This window comes from Lynx canadensis, chromosome A1, assembly GCF_007474595.2.
Source record: "Lynx canadensis isolate LIC74 chromosome A1, mLynCan4.pri.v2, whole genome shotgun sequence".
Taxonomy (NCBI): domain Eukaryota; kingdom Metazoa; phylum Chordata; class Mammalia; order Carnivora; family Felidae; genus Lynx; species Lynx canadensis.
In genome coordinates, this window is record NC_044303.2 from 8,101,407 (window position 1) to 8,124,052 (window position 22,646).

Consider the following 22,646-nt stretch of genomic DNA (forward strand, 5'->3'; position numbering starts at 1 on the left):
AAAAAAATTCCTTGGGTGGTTCTGATATGCAGGCATTTCATTAAAAGAGAACTGAACCTAGGACACCTTATTCTTGTCAGCAGGATTTTTGGACACTGAGGGATTATTTGGTGAGTGTAGGAGTGGAGAAAAGGGGTTTCTTGAGGCTCTGCGATGCAGGATGTAAATGATCTTATTGAATAGTCCAGCCTCATAGAAATACCCGCTGTGTAGCGATAAGAGTATCCATTTCTTCTAGATCTGGGTATATCTAGCCCCTCTTGTACCGTGCTGGATAAAAAGGAACATGTCTTTCCTCTTTGTTCCTTTTTTATGGACTCCACAGAGACAAATCATTCCACCAATATTCTTTCTTCAGATAATCAGATAATTAGGTCACATTATGGGAGATTAAGCGGTAACATTTTTTCCCTCACTTCTGTCTCGACTGTGTAACCCCATCAGCTTGTGCATTTTTCTAGTCTCTTCCGTATCACATTTACTAATTGTATCTTAGGATAGATACTTTAAAGATGGCTAAACTCCTTCATGCTGTTTTTACCCTGAGCCATCTCAATCCAGTGCCCTGATGTACTTACTGGATCTCCAATAGTTTTTGCTCAAAGATGAAACCCATCTTTTCGTGTCTTAACTGTATGAAACAATACCATTTGTGCTCTCTTCACTTTGGATGAAAATCGTAAAAGCATGGAAAGCTGAGCTGAAAGGGTCTTTAGAGGCCATTATGTCTACCATTAAAAAGGGCAATACTGTAGGCAGTCTAGGCGGGTACAGTTGGGAGGTACTTCATACTCTACCTTGTACAAGTGTTGGTACTGGGTTTACAGTCTGTAACATGGGCACCTTAGCCATGAAGAATCTGAACCACACCAAGTCCATCTGTGTGTGACGCTGATGCCTGGAGGGAGCCGAATAACCATGGTCACGTCTCTCCGAGACTTACCCTCCTTGAGTGTACTGAGGAAAATGAGTATCTATTTTGCAGGGTTATTAAGGGAGTATACAGTAAGTTGATATAGAAGATCCCTTTGTAAACCATGAAGTCCTTTTTGGTTTGGGAAAATTATTGAACAGGAAGAAAAACAAAACTAAGTAACTATGGAAATCTCCCAGTTCTTACGTGGGCTTCTGGCCCAGAAGGCATTCGGTAGACTTAAAACGAATGGTCTTGGAAATAAAAATTTCTAATATTTTACACCGAGTGCTATTCGCTAGTCCAGCGGTCGTTGATTACCCTACAGGGAGAAGCTGTAAGCAGTGCTGTCAAATGGAAAACTGACTGTGTTCAAGAGATCACAGAGAAGTCAATCATCTAGTTGTACTTGAAGGCATTTGCGATATTACGTATTGTAACTTAGAAAATCAGAGATACTGGGGCATCTGGGTGTCTGAGTTGGTTAGGCATCCGACTTCGGCTCGGGTCATGATCTCACGGTTCGTGGGTTTGATCCTTGTGTGTCGGGCTCTGTGCTGACAGCTCGGAGCCTGGAGCCTGCTTCGGATTCTGCCCCTCCCCTGCTTGAGCTCTGTCTCTCTCTCTCTCTCTCTCTCAGTAATAAATAAACATTTAAAACAATGAAAAAAAACCCAGAGATATTGAAGGACCAGTGAAAATACCATAAACCAATTTAAAAAGTGCTGGCATATTTTTTCAATTGACTTGCAAGGTTGGCTTAATGGCTGTGGCATGCTATCAGTGGCTACTTAAATATGGAACTTCAAATTATTTTTACAAGGAAAAGCAAAATTTTGTATTTAGTTCAACAAACATTTATTGAGGATATAATGAGGAATCAAAGACTGTCCCTGTCCTCAACGTGCTCACTGTCAAGTAAGGAAAACAAACATTAGGAGACGGTGGAAAATGCGAGGATGGAAGTATGCACCCAGTGCTGTGGGTGCCCTGCAGGGGCGGGGGGAGCATAGGAGTAGGGAAGAAATGTCAAGAAGGCTACACAGAGGAAACAGGATTTGGCTGACAGTTGAAAGTTCCAATGTCTCAAAGGAGGAAAGGCAAATGGAACAGTGTATAGAAAGAGAGGAGGCATGAGAGAATGTGTTCTCAGGGACCAGGGTGGGTCTCAGGATAAGTTTAAGGCAGTAAGATATGGATATCCCTGGATAAAAATAAGGAATGAATATTGGCTCTATAACATTACTTCATGATTGGCTGCTTGCTCAGTGTTTACGTTTCTTTATAAAAAATTTTATTTACGGTATTTTTCCAGTCACCCCTGTGTCACCTATATAAACACTATCATACCTGTCACTGATGACACGTATTAGGAAAAGTGAAAATATGTCTCCTCTAAAGTGCTTCCATTTTAAGGTTTTTGCATCTCTTAGAAACTTTCACGGTCCCTAGCACCTTGATGGGCTCTGTAAAACAAAGCATTATCCAAGCAGAGGTGTGACTGTACTAGAATTGTTTGAAACTTCTACCGTTATTTTCCTATCAGAGAATGATTCATCATAATTTTGAACAGTGATGCCTTCAAAATCCTTGAGAGGTCAGAAACCCATTTTGCAGATGAAGAAACTGAGGTATAGAGTTCTCCTTGGTCCCAGGGTGAGAGGCTGGAGTATGTCAGGGAGATTATTGCTTTTGATTGTGTTAAGTTTCTTAATCCCTTTAGACTGTGAAGTTTCCGTTTCTTTCCCAAATCCAGAAGTGGGAAGTGTTCTGAGATTTGTTCTATCTATGGGACTCCATCGCAGAATATTCATAAAGTGCTCAAAGTGCATGGTACTGTAAGAAGCTAGAGCCAGGGGCCGTTTCTCTCACTGTTCAGTTGAGAAGAAAGGGCATGTAGCATTGATTATTTATGAACTATTGATTATGGAACTAGTTTACAGTCCTCGGAAGTCTGAGTATATAATGTGTGTGTCCAATTATTTTTTTTAAATCACAATCAGCTGTCTGAAGTGTCTTCACTGGGTTCCTCTTGTGTAAGAAGTACATAGCTTCCCTCGTTCCAGCTGGTGCACTTGACGATGCTGCAAAAGCAAACAAGACATTCTGCAATTGTGACCAAAGCAATACATAAATAAATAATCTGTATTCCAACTTCCCCCTGGTTATATGGCTTGCAAAAAATTGTGCAAATTATACACAGAAGGAACATACTGGCACTTTGAGTCCAGCTGACTTGCTAGGCATAGCATTCTGAAAATAATAAACAATCTACAGTTCTTTTCTCTTCCAGATCCCTGAAATGTCCATCCATCCCATTGTTTAGTTTCTATAGCCCACAGAAAAGTAGTTATAACTGTAGGTGTGGCTGAAGTTCATGTCCAATACCTATAACTGAAGCTGGGACAAGAAGACACCTGGAACTTAAAAAACATGTAATTTGGGGGTGCTTGGGGTAGCTCAGTCCGACTCTTGGTTTCGGCTCAGGTGCTGGCAGTGCAGAGCCTGCTTGGGATTCTCTCCCCCTCTCTCTGCCTCTCCCCCACTTGCACTGTCCCTGCCTCTCTCAAATAAATAAACTTTAATAAAAAATAAGCATTTAACTTTTTAAAAATATTGAACGGTATAGGGTTAAAAAATCTCAGGAGACCATCTACATTTACATTAGAAGCATTATTGAAAGCATAACTATCTTTTATCTAGCTGTGTATATGTTCATTAACAGATATGTATGAATATGTGAAGAATACAAATTACCCATTTTCTACTCCCTAATTCTTTTTATTTTTCGTGATATGGTATGGATGCACGATCATTTATTTAATCATTCTCTTTTGGTCATTTAAAAAATGTTTTTGTCTTAATAAACTTTATATCAGTTGACCTTTGAACGTCCCATGTAGTTGGAAATGCGCATATAACTTTTGACTCCCTAAAAACTTAACTACTAATAGTCTACCATTGACCAGAAGCTTTACCAGTAACATAAAACAGTCTATCAACACATATTTGGCATGTCATAAGGATTATATGCTGTATTTTTATAATAAAGCCAGAGAAAAGAAAATGGCATTAAAATCATAAGAGAAAGTATATTATAGTACTGCATATATAGAAAAAAAATCTGCATGTAAGTGAATCCATGCAGTTCAGACCTGTGCTGTTCAGAGTTAACTGTACCTAAATTTTTGATATTACTGATCATTTCCTTAGGATGTGCTTCTAAAAGGAATCACTGGGTCAAATACTACAAACTTCTTAAAAAAGATTTTGATACATGTTTATGAATTGCTTTCCAAAGATGATACTGCCAAATAACACTCCTACAAGCAATGTGTAAGACTGTCTCATCATTTACTATATAGCACAGCATGTATTTTTAATTTTGCTGGTTCAACAGGTGGAGTCTCTTTTTAAAAAGATATCTAGTAAAAATCACTTTTCATCAGAATCACAGAGGAACTGTAAATAGTACTGTAGTCTTACACAGATCTAGGTATGAAAATTACATAGAGAGACATTATGTAATGAGGTCCTACTATGATTAAGACGTAGGGCAGCCCTTCAAGGAGGTCACAGTCTTGGTAGAATGGGTAAGGCCTGTGCACGTAGGTACTTTCCTGCCCCCCCCCCCCCCCCCCCCCCCCCCAGTGCTCAGGAGAAAGCAGAGATGTGCTGTGCTCCACCTCCTACTGACCCCTGTCACTGCACTGTCACTGCACTGTGCTCTCAGCTGTGTAGACTGGGCAAAGCCCAGCAAGGAAAGGGCAAAGAGCTCTCGGCCCAGTGCGCTGGCCCCATAGAACGTGTTCACTCTCTTTGCTTGGCCATTTCGGCAACTGCTTGTCTAGTTAGATTACACTTTTTGTTAACTGAAAGGCAAAGGAAGAAAGAAATACTTGTTATGTGTATGACTCTGGTCTTTTTATTCTATGTACTATTCATAAATAGAATTTGGTACTTTGTATGTATTTGGATATTTACATTTTAAAAGGGAGTCATTAGGGGCGCCTGGGTGGCTCAGCTGGTTGGGCAACTGACTTCGGCTCAGGTCATGATCTCACAGTCGGTCGGGTTCGAGCCCCGCGTCGGGCTCTGTGCTGACAGCATGGAGTCTGGAGCCTGCTTCGGATTCTGTGTCTCCCCCTCTCCCAGCCCCTCCCCTGCTCACGCTCTGTGTCTGTCTCTCAATAATAAATAAACGTTGAAAAAAACCAGTTTTTTTTAAAAGGGAGTCACTAAATAAGCCAACATTCTTCAAAGAAAATTCTTGATATTCAGTGCACACTATTTGCTCTTGTCATCAGCCCAAGACTCCATATTAAAGTCTGTCTTCTTATAGGAATCTTTGACCCCCCCAGGGGATATTATACTCTAGGAAATCATAGTTGAATATGAATATATATACATACACACACATATGCATACACATGCATATTCTTGGATGCTGATTTAATCGGTTCATATCTAAAGAGACAGGGGGTGGCTATTCAGAGTCTGACCCAATCTTTCTTTCTCTTAGTAATGGTGAGCCTTGTCATTGTCTCTTTCTTCTTAAGTCTTCAACATTATCAATAGATGTCCTCATGTCTAAAAGTTACTGAGAAAAGTACATTCTGGGGCAAAACTTCGTTCAAAAGAAAACCACAGGCCCCACATGGTTTCCATTAGGCCAGCTCATCAAACCTGGACTTCACATGTAACTTACCCACACTCCCAGCCTCCCCCAGAGGCTCGTCTTCACCAGTCAAGCCAGGAGTTCTCTGATCGGCACCGGTGAGCCTGCTACTTGGGCCCTTTCTATCCCCCAGAGAAAGATGAGGTCATCCACCCTAATAAGACCCCTGCCCTTCTCCCTAAGGGAAGGAAACTCTGCCTGAAATAATTATTTCTTCTCCTCTGCTAATAATGTCACGACCCACCCTCTTTCCTATGAAACCTTCCAGTTAGCACAGCTCCTCAGAGCCCCGCTCTACTTGTTAGATGGGATGCCGCCTGGTTCGTGAATCAACCAGTGGAGCCAATTAGATCTTTAAAAGTTACCCAGTTGAATTTTTTTTTTTTTAAATAACTTTAACAGATCTATGTAATTTTACTAGTGAGGTTAGGGAATTCATTTAATCCAGCTATCCTCTGACAAAATGGTTGAAAATAATTACCTACCATAGACTGATGGCTGGAATTAGTAATAGAACGGCAGACAGCAGAAAGGTGAAGCCTGGGTACCAGGCGACAGTGGCTGAATAAATTCCATTAAAAGTAGAAACTGCAGTGACACCACCAAGCGTTTCTAAGAAGGCAATGCAAGCAAACAGGGTACCTGTTTGGGGTCAGGGTGTGGAAGGAGAAAAAGAAATGGCTTCGTGACAAAACAACGAACAGAACAAAGGGAGAAGACTTACTCACTGGAAAAAACAAACACGGGGCACTGCTTGGTGAATGAAAGCTATTTCCTCCAAATCCTTGAGAAGTCAGTAACCCATTTTTGCAGGTGGAGAAACTGAGATCATGAGGTCCGCTTGGACTTGATGTGACGGAAGGTGAAAACACAATAGTTCGATGTCGGTAGGGCAAAGGTAAAAGGCAATGACATCTGACACATTTGAAACCCACAGTCTCCTGTCCCTGAACAGCCGCAGGCATAGCCACAACTACATAGCCCTGACGTTCAAGCTTATTTCCCACTCTCAGTCCCCAAGCTGGGGACATCTGTGACACACCTCCTATGTGCAGGTGGCTCCTACCAGCAAAGGTCCCACCCGAGGAGCCTTTTGAGTTAAAGCAATCCTTTTCATCTGCTTCTCAGATCTGGCAAAAGTGACAGCTGCAGACAAAGACAGATGATGGCACACGCTTTCTGCAGCGTGGACTGGATCCCTCTCTCCAAAGTGCCGGCAAACTGAGCAGCCACAAGGTTCCTTTGTGTGACTCCTCAAGTAACTGTCTGTGCTCTAGTTAGGCCACGGTTTGATGCGAAGTGAGTCTTTTCTGCCTTCCCTGCCTGAAACGGCTTCCACGCTGAGGTGGCTCACGAGACTGAGTGAGCGGGGATCCCGCCACTGCCCGGCACCCCTGCCCGCCTACCACGGTTGGTCGAGGGCAGGCCCTGGAACATCGTTCGAGGAGCGTAGGGGTGGCTGCGTGGTCAGTCCAAGTTCATAATCCAAGCAAAGGGGGCACACATTCTACCAATGTTTCGTTCTGTCTGCAATCCAAGACCACGCTGACTGAGCAGTTAAACGTCTAAAGGACAGGCGGGTCATCTCGATGTACTTGTCTTCCTCTTTGCCCTGTTTTGCATCACCAGATGAAAAACTTGGTCCTGGTTTTCCGCTCTTCTTGATGTCCCCGGTAGAAGTCCCTGCGTGGCTTTGGCAGACTCTATCATTAAGCCGTTGTGCTTGTTCCCTGCTTTGCCAAGTTTACTTTTCCATGAGAAGTTGTGATGTATTTTTTCTACAAACAATGCAAATCATGTAAATAACTGTATTTGATTGGACTGGTGAGAAGGAAAAGGCAAGCATGAGGGTCACCTTTCATAACCAGATTATGGCTTACACTGTCCGTGTTTTAATTTTCCCCGTGGTCTTGGTCTTGTAGACCGTGTGGCGTATGGGTTTTTATCTACTGAGACTTTTTACCCTGGTATACATCTTCTCGTACGTGGCTTCTAATTCTTCACCGAATGACAGGTCACATGTTCATAAAACATAAACATATCTCTGAAGAATACTGTGTTTTCACGTACATGTCTTCTTTTGACTAAAACGAAAGCTCTGTTCATGCCAAGGGCACATCTACTCTGTTTGCTGCTGTGTCCCAGGGCCTGTCTGTCCTGGCACATGGAAGATGTTTAACCCATATTTGTCGAATGAATGAAAAAAAGCTTCATTCAAGAGCCCAGTTACCAATCAGCAAGTAGTACACAGACCTGTTGCCTCCATGACTTATGATAAAACACGGAGTCAGTTCAGTTGGGAGGAAGTTCTCCTACCTGTCTATGCGATTATCTTCTTATATTTCTGATCCCTTGCCACAGCCAGGCACAGTGCCATGGAGGACAGACTGGACAGATGTAGTCCTATTTTGCAATGACCTAACTCGATTCTTGACAGAAAGCTGGCCAGGTGGTACGTGTGTCTGGCATAAACAGCCATCCTGTGACACAGTAGGGTTCACTTGTCGCTCAACTTTCTCGAGCGGTTCAACTTGTGTCACAGTCACCAGAGATAAACTGGATTAAGTAATCAGCCCATTGTTTCGTATCTATACTTTTTCTTAATCCGGTAGGTTTCAAAAGTCGAGTGTGTTTTTCCGGTGTTCCAAGTAATCACAAAGAGTGCGCAGAGAGCAGCAAGGCAAGAGGTAGTCCGGGGTGGCTTTAGCTGGGAGTTTCACAGCTGTATGGAGCACAGAGATTCCGAAACAATCCAGTTTCCTCTCCTTTCTCATTCAAGATGCTGGGGATACTGAGAGACTCATGAAAACCTCTGTGGCACTTCCTTTCTCCTCTGATTACCTTAAAGCACCTAACATTTTCATGAAAATATCCCGTTTTTAAAAAAGTAATGCAGGACCAGAATATACTCAGTAGGGAAGCTCTGACATCAGCAAAAGGCTTTCTTAGTGAAAATCCAAAAGACAAAACATTTTAAAGTGTCACTTTAAATAGCCTTTGTAAAGTAGACTACACCAAATAAAAACCAAAACAAACCAGACACTCTGAGAAGTCTCTTTTAGCTCCAAGTTGTGAAGCAGGTAGATGTTTCTTTTTCTTCTGAACAGCTCTACCGAGGTATAATTCATACGCCCTAGAACCCACCCCTTTAAACTGCACAGTTAGCGGAGCTGTGCAGCCTCACCCCAGAAGAAACTGTACCCATTAGCAATCTCTCCCTTTCTCTCCAGCCCTGGACAGCACTTACCTGATTTCTGTCTCCATGGGTTTGCCTTTTCTGAACGTTTCATATAAATGGAGTATTTATACGACAATGTGTGACCTTTTGTGTCGGGCTTCTTCATTTTCCATAATGATTTCAAGGTTCATCCATGGGGTAGTGGGTATCATCAGTACTTTATTTTTATTGCCAAATAATATTTCATTGGGCTGATATACCACATGGCATCTATCCATTCATCAGTTCATGGACGTTTACATTTGTCTTTACTTTTTGGCTACTATAAATAATGCTGCTGTGAACATTTGTGTGCAGGATTTTTTGTGGGCATATGTTTTCATTTCTTTTGGGATTTCAATTCCATTCTATTTCTAGGAATTCTAAGGGAATTTTATTTAACTTTCTGAGGAGCTACCGAACTGTTTTGGCAAAACGGGTGCATCATTTTATGTTCCCACCAGCAGTGTAGGAGGGTTCCAGGTTCTCCACATCCTGACCATCTCTTGTTGTGATCTTTCCATTTCAGCCATCCCGGTGGGTCTCACTGTGGTTTTGGTTTGCATTTCCCTGAAGGCTAATGATGTTGAGCATTTATTCATATAATTCTTGGCCATTTGTACAGCTTTTTGGAGAGATGTCTATTCAAATCTGTTGCCTATATAGTTGGGTTGTCTTTTGGTTGTTGTTTTTTTTTTTTAATTCCAGTGTAGTTAACACACAGTGTTATAATAGTCCCAGGTGTACAATACAGTGATCCAGTAGGTTCCATATACTACTCAGTGCCCATCCAGATAAGTGTATTCTTAATCCTCCTTACCTATTTCATCCATTCTCCTCCCCCACCTCCCAAGTTCCTTATTAGACATGTGATTTACTCATATATTCTCACACTCTGTAGCTTGTCTTTTCACTCTCTGGATGGTGTCCTTTAAAGTGCAAAAGCTCTTAATTTGGATAAAGTCTAATTTATCTATTTTTCTTTTGTTGTTGTGCTTTTGGTGTCATACCTAAGAAACCATTGTAACCCAAAGAAGCAGGTATATTTTTACATATTACAGTTACAAATTTGTATATTCCTAAGTGGTTTTCCAGTCAATCATCATTACATAATCTATAAACAGCTGTGTGCATATACAGTGACATGGGTGGAAGAGAATCAAGAAATATATTTTTAAAGGCACTGAATTAGCAGTCTTCCCCAGTGTTGACTAAACTGCCATAAATACAGTAGCCTAGATATGAATGGTCCATCAACAATTAATATGAATATCTGCACCAGGCTGAGGCATGAAACAAAAGAAATCTCCGAAATCTAATAATATTCACATGGTACAGATATGCCTAATATCTAACTAGTAACTAGTTCTAACTAGAAATTTAATTTTTTTGTCCTTTTGTATTGGTTATTCTCTGCCCTCCCACTTCAGCTGTTTGATCTCCTGTGTCCTGCTCTGTGCTTGGGAGGCTGATAGATTTACTCCTATCGAATGACTTGGATTTCCTTGCTAATCTGACTTTCTGTTGCACTTGGTCAACGAGATGAAGGTGGAGAGAAAGCTTGTAGTGTCTTGTCTCTGCTCCCTATTTCGGCCACCTTCTCTGGGTGCCTTCTCCACTGCCCACTCCGCCATACTGCTTGGACTTCATGAAAGTCGCTATGGAACCAGCTGAGTGGGATCCTGTTTTTGCTAGGATTCTAATTCAGGCCCAGCCCTAACATTTGTGGGGTCCAGTGTAAGAATACACTTAGAAGCCTATATATTATATTGTAAGTATTTGTGAGTTACAGTTCTAATGAACAGACTGTTCAGTAAGCTATGTTTCAACTCCCCGCTCTGAGAAATATGCCTTCTATACCTTCACGATGATTTGGAAGGTCAGACACAGACTCCGAATTCTCAGACTCTTTGGAGTTCTGTGGAGGAACATGGCAGCACTGGCCGAGCTAGCTGGCCCTTGGCCCTCAGTCCCCAGCTGCAGGGTGCAGTCCGCCCACGTTGTGTTCTGTCTCTTGCTCCATCCTGCTCAGAAAGGATCATTTACACATGGCTGTACACACCCCACTCTGCAATGCCAAGGTTGGGCTAGTTCTATGAAGAGTGATGGCTTGGCAACCCCTTTGGTCTAGAGGGGAACACACGGTCTACCCTCAGGAGAAAGGGTCTGAGGAAGAGGACCACCCAGGCACTGAAAGACATGAACCCAAAACTGTTTGGCTGGGAATTATGGGTCCCAGATACCCAGAGTATAGTCTAGAAGGGGGAGGTGTTGTGAGCTCCCGGGTGGGCATCTGCCTGGCCCTGAGCACTCCTCTGCTCTTGAGGCAAGGCCTGGCTAGATGCAAGCCTTCTAAAGTGGGAGACCCTGGGCAGGGCACCCCTGCCTGGACATAAGCCTCTACCGAACACAGAATTTACTTACCACTTAATTCAAAAGGCGTTCTGAACAAAAAAAGTGTTGTAGAATATTCGGAAGGATCAAACATTGGTTGTCCATAGATTTCAGTTGATACAGATTGTAAACTCATTATATTCATTAAGCAAATTAAACTCACCTTGTTCAGTAGAACGAACCACTTTTGATATCATGGACCGTAGAACAGAGAGCGGCACGATCGTGAAAAGGAATGGCAACCTGACTGTAAGAGAAATGGTGGGAAATCACTGGCCAAGTCAGAAAACGAATGGCCAGTTTTAAATGTGAAATACTTTCTTTCTGACTATGTCCTTTTCTATAAGCATCCTACCTCATTGCATCTAAGGACTGAATTAATTAGTTGTAGACTTCTGTCTCATGACTTAAGATACACTATAGATGGGTCAGCTAAAGGTTACTTTACTTTGTTATTCTGGGAGTAAGAATAAGAGTTCATGGAGGTTTTAGGTCCTTGGGATTAGAACTGCGATTGGGACTGATGTGCTATTTCCCTGATTATTACAGTGACCTCTCGTTCAGCAAGTTGTGACTTAGCTTTCTTCATGTATTTTCTGGTTTTGCTTCCTTAGACTTGACATTCTTAGTGTTAGCATGCTTTTAGTATATTGACTCACTTATCGAGAAATTGGTTATCTTTCTGCTTGTTCATCTTTGTGTTGAATCATTTTATGAGCCCAGATCACCTCTCCTCTTAAATTATGACCCCTAATAGTAGCATTTCTAGTTCTTTGACAAAACAGTAATAGATTATTTTTGCAGATGATGTTAAAGTTTTCACACACATGTCAACTTACTTGACCTTGGCAATTCTAAGGGAGACAGGGAGAACCGACATTTACTGAATACAAGGCCTTGTGCTAAGTGCTTTACAGTGATCTCTTCTAATATTCTTGTAACCCTCTGAATTAGGTGCTACTGTGCCCATTTTACATTTGAATAAATGAAGGCCCTGAGTACTTAAGTAATTTGCTTAAGATCACCTGGTGCCATATAGATGGACATTAAACCTGATTCTCTTTGGTCACCCTGCTTCCCTGCAAGGTAGCAAGAGGTTGGCAGTGGCTTTGTAGAAAAAGATGAAATCGGACCTTTCCTAAGGTCCCACTTGACAGATCCCTTAGCTCTTTCAAAGGCGGCATCTCACTCAAGCCCTACAGGAACCACCTGTGGGGTAGGTAGTTGAGGAAGTAGTCCAGTTTGCCAAAAAATGATTTATCAAAAGCCAATTGACGGAATGACCAATTTGCAAAACCTTGTCTTAAAGAATTTTCTTCTTGAATATATTCAACAAATGTGAACTTTATAAATCTTTTGAGTTTATTTTATGGAATGATCTTTAATTCTTATGGGGCGCCTGGTGGCTCAGCCAGTGGAGCGTATGACTCTTGATCTTGGGGTTGTGAGTGAGCCCCACGTTGGATGTGGAGATTACTTAAAAATAAAATCTTAAAAAATAATTTTTAAAAAGTTTTATGGAAAGTAGTCTTCTTAGCAGCACTTTAAGAAATATTCAAGTTGGCAAAAAGCTCTATTGAAGAATTGACTCACAAGAAGAATGCTTCTCAAAACAATTTTTTGGCAAGTATGCAAATTTAGAAAATTGTGGTTAATCATTAGTGTTTTTTAAACCAATTGGCTTTCACTTCCTGGCAAAGTGCCTTAATTGAACTAGAATGCGTTAAATAGAGAATGTTAAACTAAAAGTTTCTCACCCAGCAGACTAAATTCATTTTATATAAACATCAAATACATGGTTAGTTCTAAGGCTACATTTTGTATCTTACCTAAAAACATCATTAATGTCGTTCTGGCAAAAGCAGTCATAACCATTCCTGCCATGGTGGTAAAGATTCCAATGAAGGCCATGTGAATGTCTTCCATACAGTAAGAAAAAAGCCATATTCCTAGGAAACTGCTGAAAAAGGTAATGCTACCCAGAGCCGATCCATAACCTATAAAGACTTCATTCCAGCAGAGTGGGGAATCCAATTCATAAAGGATAAAAATGGGGGAAATGCCAATTGTCACGAAAAAATAAGTGATCATTGTAAAAAGTAACAAACAGAGAAAATACCGTCGCTTACCAGAAGCATTTTTAAAAAGCATGTAAGTTCGGTAAAATAGGTTTTTAAAGCCTTCACTACATGATATGGCAACATTCGGAGATGAAGATTCTTTCAATGAATCGCCAAGAAAAAATAAAATATAAATCAAGTTAACAGCAAAAGCCATACTAATAATGAAAAAGGACCACACAAAACCTAGTTCTCTGATAAAATAGCCAGAAGACAGTCCCGTTAACCCAGTGACAAGTCCAAGTATGAAGTCAATTATAGCTATTCGAATTGTTCTTTGTTTCTGTTCTACACATTGATCAACTACGTAGGCAAAACAGGCCCCTAAAAATGTGGTAGAATTGCCACACAGTGCACCGATAAAGGTGGATGCAATCAGAAGCTGGACTGGAAAAGCAAAGTAGGAGAGCACACAGAGCCAAACACTGGTTGCAAGGGCACCAGCGGAAGACAAAATCAAAGGGAATTTCCGTCCTCGATGATCACTATGAGACAGAAGTATGAACGTAGACACTAGACCAGGAATTAGCCCACTTATGTCCATCTGCAGATTAAAGAGAGACACCTTCTTCTGAACTTCCTGCAAAGAAACAAAAAGAAGAGGATGTGTTTACAGAGATATAAACAACATGCTTGAAAATATCACAGCGCGTGCTTTTCTTTTTTCCAGTACGTCGCCAATAAGGAATCTCTGCGGCATGGGTTTGATACAGCCTGAATCTTCATCCAGTTCACAAAGCAAATATCAAGAGGTGACACAGGAATCAAAGCTCAGTCATAATATTCAAGTACCGTGGTGGGGACTTTCACTCATAAAAAGAAAATTGGGTATTGCGGCGTGTCTGTCTTATATAGGGGCTCCACAGACCCCAAGACATCTGGGACTGGCCATATAAGGATATTTCTTTCTTCTGTGAACAGCTAGCACGGAGATCATGACCACTGTCGTCAAGCAAGAGCAACACCCTTTCCCGTGACAGATCCTTCTGTCTACTTAAAAGGGAATGAATATCACGTGTAAATGTCATACTCGATAGACCTTTATTTAGGAGGCACTCAGTTGCTTTTTTCACATGTGTCTCCACAAATAAGTTTCTTCCAGTTTCTTTCTTTCCTTACTAAAAAATAAGATAAAACCCCAAGAGAAGCTTTGCACTGACGAAGACGGATGGTAGCACGCCATGAACTGAGGAGGAAGGTAAATCCAGCTTCTCCAAGCCAACACAACCGGGGGCACACACATGCTGGAAGATGTTACAGTCGCTGCACTGGTTGTTTGATGGAGAGCATTTGGGGTGATTTCTGTTTGCCACCTCTCTCTGTATTTTCCAAGTTTTATGTAGAGTATGTGCCATTTTTATAACAGGGATTACTAAATTCATTTTTAAAAACAGACGGATTCATGTAATATTTAGAAAGCACCCTAGAACAACTGATGAACCACACAGAAAAATTAAGTACTGAAATTAATGATTTTTTAAAAGAGTGAGCCTGTGTTTATTTTTATATATCCATATAATGCAAGTAACTTCCCGTTACCAGGAAGTGTTGTCGTCACTAAGACTCAAAACTCCAGTCATCTTTGTTTCTGGCCTTTCCCTTCACCCATGCCTGCCAACACCCAATGCTTCTCGTGACCTCTGCCTCTTTCCGGTCCCATCACTGCCACTGGGAGCACAGGGCTCCTAGTGCTCACCAGGACTCCCCGGGCACCTTGCTTTCCCTCTCTTCAATTTGGTCTATGACCCAGCCTCGTCACTTTGTGGATCACACACCCTAATGGTGGGAGCGGCTTGCCAAAACACACTAGTGGCACGTCTCTCACCTGCTTATTAGCCCTCTGCCTGCTAGAGAAAGCTCACGCTTTCCATGTCTGTTATGTTAGGCCACCCAGATGTGGTCCAACCCCACTCTTCAGCATGATCTCCACTCCCTTCCCTAATACGCCATGTTACAGGCACAGGCCTTAGTCAAGTCCAACTGGGATTTGCCTGAAATGCCCAAACAGATGTAATCTCTCCTGCTGAACCTTCTCATCTGGCCATTATCATTCTTCAGTTGCACTTTTTTGTGTAGCAATTAAGAGCTCTAGAGTCAGATCGATCTAGATTCAGAAGGAGCCTGTTCTTTACGTAGCAATTAGAGTGATTTTTATTTTTTTTTTTAAACGTTTATTTATTATTGAGAGACAGAGAGACACAGAGCATGAGAGGGGTAGAGATAGGGGGAGACACAGAATCTGAAACAGGCTCCAGGCTCTGAGCTGTCAGCACAGAGCCTGACGCGGGGCTCGAACTCACAAACTGCAAGATCATGACCCGAGCTGAAGTCGGTCACTTAACCAACTGAGCCACCCAGGCGCCCCTAGAGTGATTTTTAAAAACACACCAACCAGCTCACGTTACTCCTCTACCCAAAATCCCTCGGTGGCTTTCCTGACAGTGTAATAAATCCGAATTCCTTGCCACGGTGTGGGCGGCGATATCATGACTTCTCTGATTTCAGGTCTGCCTCTTGGCTCCCCTCAGCCACATGCATTCCTCAGACACTCCACGCTCATTCACTTGTTTTGTACTTGCTGTTCCTTTTGCGTTGACCACACGGCTCACTTCCTCAGTTCAAAAGTCACTTCCTCAGAAGCCTTCTGTGAGCCATCCAGAGCAACCCCATCAACCCCCACCCAGGGCTCCATGCCCTTATCTGGCTATAGTTTTCTTTAGAGACTTGACCCACCCCCACAGGGTGGGTTACTTTAATGGAGCTGCTCACCGTGTGCCCTCTCCACTACCACTAAGCTCTGGGAGGGCGGGCACTCGGTCTTCTTTACCACATCATCATGGATTCCAACCAAGTGCTTCACAGGGTGCCCCACAGACACTGGTTGTACCAGTGAATAAGCAGATAAAATAGGCGATGCGCTAGCTGCGTGTGATGCCGACCAAATTATTTATCCCTATAGCTTCATCTGACAAGAGGGGGGTATGAAGAGTCCCTATCTTGCAGGCTGTTGTGAGTGTGAGATTTAAAGTCAGCATGTCAACATAAGGCACACCTCAGAGACCCTATTATACGTTCACGCTTAGTCAACTCTGGTAGTTTCATTTTTACTAGGGCAGGCTTCTTGCGCACATCGTTGTGGCTCTACGGTTATAAAAGCCATCAAGTAAATATTTACCGAATAAAGAAGTAAATCAAACAATCATTTTTTAATCAGCTTCTCAACAAGATATTCCAGTTTGGGATTCCTCTTCCCATTCCCACCCCTCCCCCATATCTGATCTTCTTTCCAACCCAACCTCTTACGCAGACTTCTCTCCTCATCTGCAATCTATTCCTTTTAAACTCTGGAGAATCATAATTAGATAAGGGCAAATGGAAGAAATCAGAGTAAAAAGTGCTATGTCTTATACAAGACTGAACAGGCTGCTCAAGCATCCGACTCTTGACTTCAGCTCAGGTTATGATCTCACGGTTCAGTTCATGAGTTCGAGCCCTGCGCCTGACTCTGCACCGACAGTGTGGAGCCTGCTTGGGGTCCTCTCTCTCTCCCACCATTCACTCGTGCACACACACTTGCACACTCTCTCTCAGAATAAACTTTGAAATAAAACTAAAAAAAAAAAAAAAAAAAAAAAAAAAAAAAAAAAAAAAAGACCGAACAGAAGGACAATGTACTGAGACAAGTGTAAGTTACATTAAGGAAAGGAATATCAATTTTCAAAAAGTCACGATTCCATAGGCTGTTGTATATATAGTAATTACAATTGAGTAGAAAACATTCTCTATCTGCTGGTAATAAGGGACTGTGTTAGTTATTAAAAGGGTTATAAGTAAATTACTGAATAAGAACAATTTCACGATCTGGTTGACACCAACTTGCCCCCTCAGCTAGTAGGGTCCCTGTCTTGACAGCACTTGAAGAGAAGAGACCAAAGTGGCCAGTTTAGCACCTCAAAACCAGTCGTTTAACCTGGGAAGGAGAGGATGGCAAGGGGCTTCAAAATTCCTTCCTCCACACAAGTCAACAAACATGCTTAGAATTCCCTGCCTCTTCTGCTTCAGCCAAGAGTGTCCTTCCCACAGCCTTGCCATTTTAAGAGGCCCTTTAGAGACTAATCTTGCTCAAGAGAAGTATGTAGGTGCATCTTATAGTCACAAGACTCAGAAAACTCAAAGATTCGGAACGTAGGTTAGATGAATATTTATATGTATTTATATTTATATGTCTATATATATTTGACCCTACTAGGTTGAAAAATAAGACTTTTCATTCATATAGACTTTCAAAATGTTAAGCATAAGTGAAATAGCTTAGTTTATTCTTATATCTATACCCTGAAATTCATATTATCTTGCATTCCAATACATGTGTCTGTGTCTGTGTATTTGTTATATAGAAGGATAAATAAATATAGTATCACAGTAAGAAGTTCAATACACTATTGTATTATGCACTCTTCTTACAAATAATTGGTCTTTTGGGGGAGTGGCAAAGAAAAATTTGAACTGAAAAAAATCCTTTGTTTTATTCAGGACTGACTCTGTGTGTCCTATGACATTTTATTTTTAGGGTTACAAGAACAGTTCTCAAACCCCTAAATTTCTTTAAGTCAGCAAGTGCCCAGCACCCACCCCCAGCAGAGCTGGGAATTGAGAAGGAAGGTCCTAAAACAGGGAACATTTGTCCTTGGATTTAAAGGTAAGAGAGGGGCGCCTGGGTGGCTCAGTCAGTTAAGTGTCTGCCTTCAGCTCAGATCACGATCTCACCGTTTGTGAATTCGAGCCCCACGTCAGGCTCTGTGCCAATAGCTTGGAGCCTGGAGCCTGCTTCGGATTCTCTGTTTCCCTCTCTCTGCCCCTCCCTCACTTGCACTTTGCGTGTGTCTCTCAAAAATAAAGAAACATTAAAAAAATAAAAATAAAGGTAAGAGAATATTCTTATATTGAGCAGGAACAGTATCCAGAAAAGGGGCCAGAGGGAAATGCTGAAGGAGATGGGGGTGCCTCGGGGGAAGCAAAAATGCTCCTGTGACCTAAGGAGCAGAAAGCGAGTGGCCTGCCTGCCCTGTCCCAATTGTGGGTGGGGACAGTCATGCTTTCTAGTTCCCCAATCTGAGAAAAGCATCTGTAGCTCTAGAGCACCAAGTTTAAGAGAAGGGATCTAGGGCACTATGTTTTCTTGAATATTAATCTAATTAAAAAACAATTAATGAAACAACAATTAAACACTGGGCAGAAATTTTCAAAATGAGACCACTGCTCTGGGCAGTGGGGGCCTCTCAGCAGCTGGGTAAGGCCAGAGGCAGCCAGTACTCATCACCTGCACAGTCACAGAGGCCACCAAGATGACTGAACCACGGCCTGTCTCCCCTCACTCTGGGAGGGCAAGGGCAGCAGACTTTTCCACACATTCAAGTCCTCTCCCCCTCTGTCACTCCCACTGCTCCCAGGTGTCTGCTGTAGGAAAGCATGGAATCCAATATAGAAACTGATGAGCCTGCTGAACCTTTTCACTCCCTGGGAGTTTATATATATAATATATAAATATATATAATTATATATTCATATATTTATTAATATAAATATATATTTATAATATTTGTAAAGTATTTATATATATTTATTTATATAATATATTTATTATATGTATTATATATAAAATATATAATATATATATAGGAACATTCTTAAAGTCAGGAGACAAAACCACCAGGTGAGACCCTTGGCCCTTCTATTTTTATGACCCCACTCTAGGCCAGAACCCTGATGTCTGCATGGCTTCCCAGCAATTATCAGTTCCAAGAAAGTTTCTCCCATGGAAATGAGGAACGGCAGAAGCTGTGTCCAAAGGCCAGGCCTCAGCCCAGCAAGGTTATACCTGACACCTGGGGAGCCACCTCCAGAAGCGCTACAGCCTTCCTTCTGGGCCCTTGGCCATTTCTTCTAGGCCTCAGACTCCTCTCCCAGTCACACCTGAATCCCCTTCTCCTGAGGAGAAAATCTGAGAGCCGGTTAGGCAAGTGACTTGAATTCCTCCAAACTCTTCTTATCCTTTGAGAGGTGAGGCGGTGCCACTCTTTGCCATCACAAAATATCCCCTAGGGGAAGAGTTCAAGGTGTAGAACTGCGGTCTGTTTTTGAGGCTTTCTGAGGGGAACAATTCCAGATCTAAATGCTATCTCCTTCGCATCTGGACATTGGTAGACTTTGCTAAAAACTGTCTGAGGGAGCCGGAGGATGGTGATGTACCTCCTGTTTGAAACAAACAAAAAATTGGGGGAGGAGGCCAGAGAGGGAGAAGGTAAGGCTCTGTAATATCTGCCTCAACATTTTCAGTGTCCTCAGAACCAAAGTGAGTGCTCCCCTCCGCAGATAGCCTCCCACAGCTGCTCCTGGGCACTTGGGAGTCAAAGCTGATCTGCTAACACCAAATGATGAATGACAAATGCTGCCCCCTGCCCCCTACAAGTCCATGAAGGACACTGGCCCCAAGGTCCACAGTCTTCAGTGATGGGCTACTTATGGGGTCACTGAAAACTGGGTCATGTACAGGCGGAAGGAGGGGTGGTGGAAGGAAGCCAGCCAGGGAAAGGCAGAAACACTGTTTCCCCCGGCCGCTGGGACCATCGAGTACTCATTCCAGTTGGCTGTGGTCCAACTTTCAGGCTTTGGGATGGGGGTGGGGGAGGAGGAGGAAAGAGCCCCTGGGGAGGTGAGACTAGGCTGAAATTTTCTAAGAAAGGAGAAGCACCAATGTCACAGAAGAAGAAGGGGCTTTTACTTAGAAGAGGCAGATTAGGGACACCTGGGTGGCTCAGTCGTTTGGGGTAACTGACTTCAGTTCAGGTCATGATCTCACAGATCATGGGTTCCAGCCCGGGGTCAAGCTCTGTGCTGACAGTTCAGAGCCTGGACCCTGCTTGGGATTCTGTGTCTCCCTGTATCTCTGCCCTTCCCTGCTCATACTCTGTGTCTCTCTCTCAAAAATAAACATTAAAAAATTTAAAAAAAAAAAAGAAGACGCAGATTAAAGGTGTCAGGAAACTTCAAACAGCAGAACTAAATAAAGGCTCTTGACATGGGATTTCGGAGCGTTTAAGGTGACCCTTGAGAGATCAACGTATGATGAGTGCAATGCCCTCTTTCATCAAAAACGCCTTTACACATTCCCCTTTTATTACATTTTAGGGATATTTTAATGTCTTACCTCCTGGAATGCAAAGATTGGGCTGCTTGTATTTTTTCCACACTCAGAAATATTGCTATCCGACACAAAACTATAGTTGCTGGTTTCTTCCCATATTCTCCTATATACATACTGTGTTGTCAGTGGGGCAGTCAAAGTCATAGCGAATGCACTCAGGCAAATGGCAGGTTCTACAAAGAAAATCTTCATATTGCCTGGGTAGGTAGTTGAATTCTGTTAAAAAGAACGGGGAAGTTAGAGGAGTCTTGTGGAGTAACTGGGGAACAGAAAGCAGTACGCAGTTCGTAAGAGATTAATTTTCACTTTGGAATAGGGTACGCAGTAAACCGGTGACTATCGTACTTAACTATTTTTAAGAGTAAGTATGACCTTTCAGGGCTCAAACCGCCTTAAAATAATCTTAGTAAGTTGTCACCCATTTTCGTTTGGAATCATCTCACCACAGTCCCCACATTGTATATACTGCCAACCGGTTTTCAAAAGGGAAACAATGAGGTTCCTCCGGGAACGCGATAATTGCGCAACTGTTTGTTATTATTTTGCTGCTCGTTAACAAGGACAGGAAGGGGGCCTTTAAAAAGCAGCTCCCGATCGTAAAGGGATTTTTTTTCTCGTTTAAACTCACCCCACGGTTACAGTCTTCCTGCCAGGCTAGGCGCAGGTCTGATCATTTTCGGGGCCGGAATCCCCGGGGGCTGTCTTCTTTGGGGGGGGGGGGTGCCCTGCGCTCTCCGGGCGCCTGCCGAGCAGCAAGTGCTCCCGAGGCTGGGGCGGCCCGGGACGCGCCGGGGACACTGACCGCCGCCTGGGTCGGGGGCCGGGTCTGCGCCGGCCGCCGCGCTGGGACGGGGAGGGGAATTTCCGTTGAATTCGACCAAATGCACCTGTCGGGGAAACTCAAGCTCTCGTTTTAAAGCAAACCAACCGAGCGCACTCCGGCGTCCAGAGTGACGGCGGCGACAGGTCACTGCGCAGCCCCCGCTCGGCTCCTCGGTGGCCCTGCGGACTCGGCCCCAGGGAGCACGGGCGGCTGCTCCCTGCGCGGTCGGCAGCCTGTCCGCGGGTCGGTGGGCGGGTCTGCGGGCCCGCTGCCGGTTGGCTCCAGACAGAGGCTTAGCCCCCGCCCGCGGAGCCCCGCCGCCGGCCGAAAGGGCGGGGCCGCTGGCTGCCGGGGTCGCCGCCGGCGTGGCCGTCCCTGTCCTGCCTGGCTCTTCTGCGATTGGGCCCGGTGTCTGGCTCCCTCGCGGGGATTGGTCCGCTCGGCGTCGCTCCAGTGAGCCCGCCCCCAGAGGCCCCAGGCTAAACCTGGCGCCGCGCAGCCGTCCGCCAGCCCGAGCTGTTTGTAGGGCAGCGCAGAGGTCTCTCTTTAGGGCTCTGCAGTGGAAGAATATTTCTGGGTCTGAACATCGTTTTTCGCAGAAGCACACGGAGATCTGTTGCAAAAGTAACGTGTGTGGGATGCAGTTCCCTGTAGCATCCGGGTCGGCAGGGCAAGTGCCCTAAGAAACGCAGAAAAGGGGGACGGGGTAGGGGGCGCCCGTGCAGGGAAAGAGAGTGCTCCTGGCAAAGGGTCTGAAATGTGGTCTCTGGCTCTTCCTGGCGGTGTGACCTTGGGCAAATTATTTAATCTCTGTGAACCTCCTTTCTTTGTCAAGTGGGCATAACAGCCCTACAGGATTGTTCTAATGAACCCTCAACACGTATATACAGCATAGCCTTGGGACAAAGGAGGGACTGTACCAGTGCCTTACAACAAGCCCGCCAGGACCACACCTGAAGTTAGGTTTATGACTTCTTGTAAGGAGGAGGAATACATAAATGGGGAGCAATGGGGTATTTCAGTAGAAGTGTTAGAATTTGTCATGGGATTTGGGCATAAGTGATGTGTGGGAAGGGTTCAAGAAAGCAAGCCCCCCTCCCCCCCCTCCCCCCCCACTGTATTGGATGCTGTCAGGAAGTAGGGGTAATTCTATGATTGGGTGTCTTAATTCTTAGTAAGAAGGAGTGAACATAAGTGAAGGTTAAAGCCGTAATTGATAAAGAATTAGCTTACGGTAGACATTTTTTGTCATTTTTGTGGTTTAGACCATGTGCATGTTCTGTGTTCCAACAAGACT

General features: G+C 43.5%; 1 protein-coding gene across 3 annotated transcripts; it reads right to left on the reverse strand.

Annotated features, from left to right (window-relative positions):
- Positions 1–1,754: 1,754 nt before the first annotated feature.
- Positions 1,755–21,544, reverse strand: SLC46A3 (solute carrier family 46 member 3). Of its 3 annotated transcripts, none has more exons than XM_030308497.1 (6): positions 21,455–21,544; positions 20,530–20,742; positions 13,032–13,902; positions 11,366–11,449; positions 6,077–6,233; positions 1,755–2,997 (listed from the first exon to the last, which is right to left on the reverse strand). In XM_030308497.1, exons 2-6 carry the CDS (start codon positions 20,716–20,718, stop codon positions 2,913–2,915), a joined length of 1,386 nt encoding a protein of 461 aa, XP_030164357.1. In that variant the 5' UTR covers positions 20,719–20,742; positions 21,455–21,544; the 3' UTR covers positions 1,755–2,912. The 3 variants fall into 3 exon arrangements, with proteins under 3 accessions (XP_030164357.1, XP_030164349.1, XP_030164365.1); XM_030308489.1 differs by having other exon boundaries at positions 21,155–21,520; XM_030308505.1 differs by lacking the exon at positions 1,755–2,997 and adding an exon at positions 10,669–10,832 and having other exon boundaries at positions 6,147–6,233; positions 21,155–21,533.
- Between the last annotated feature and the right edge of the window lie 1,102 nt (positions 21,545–22,646).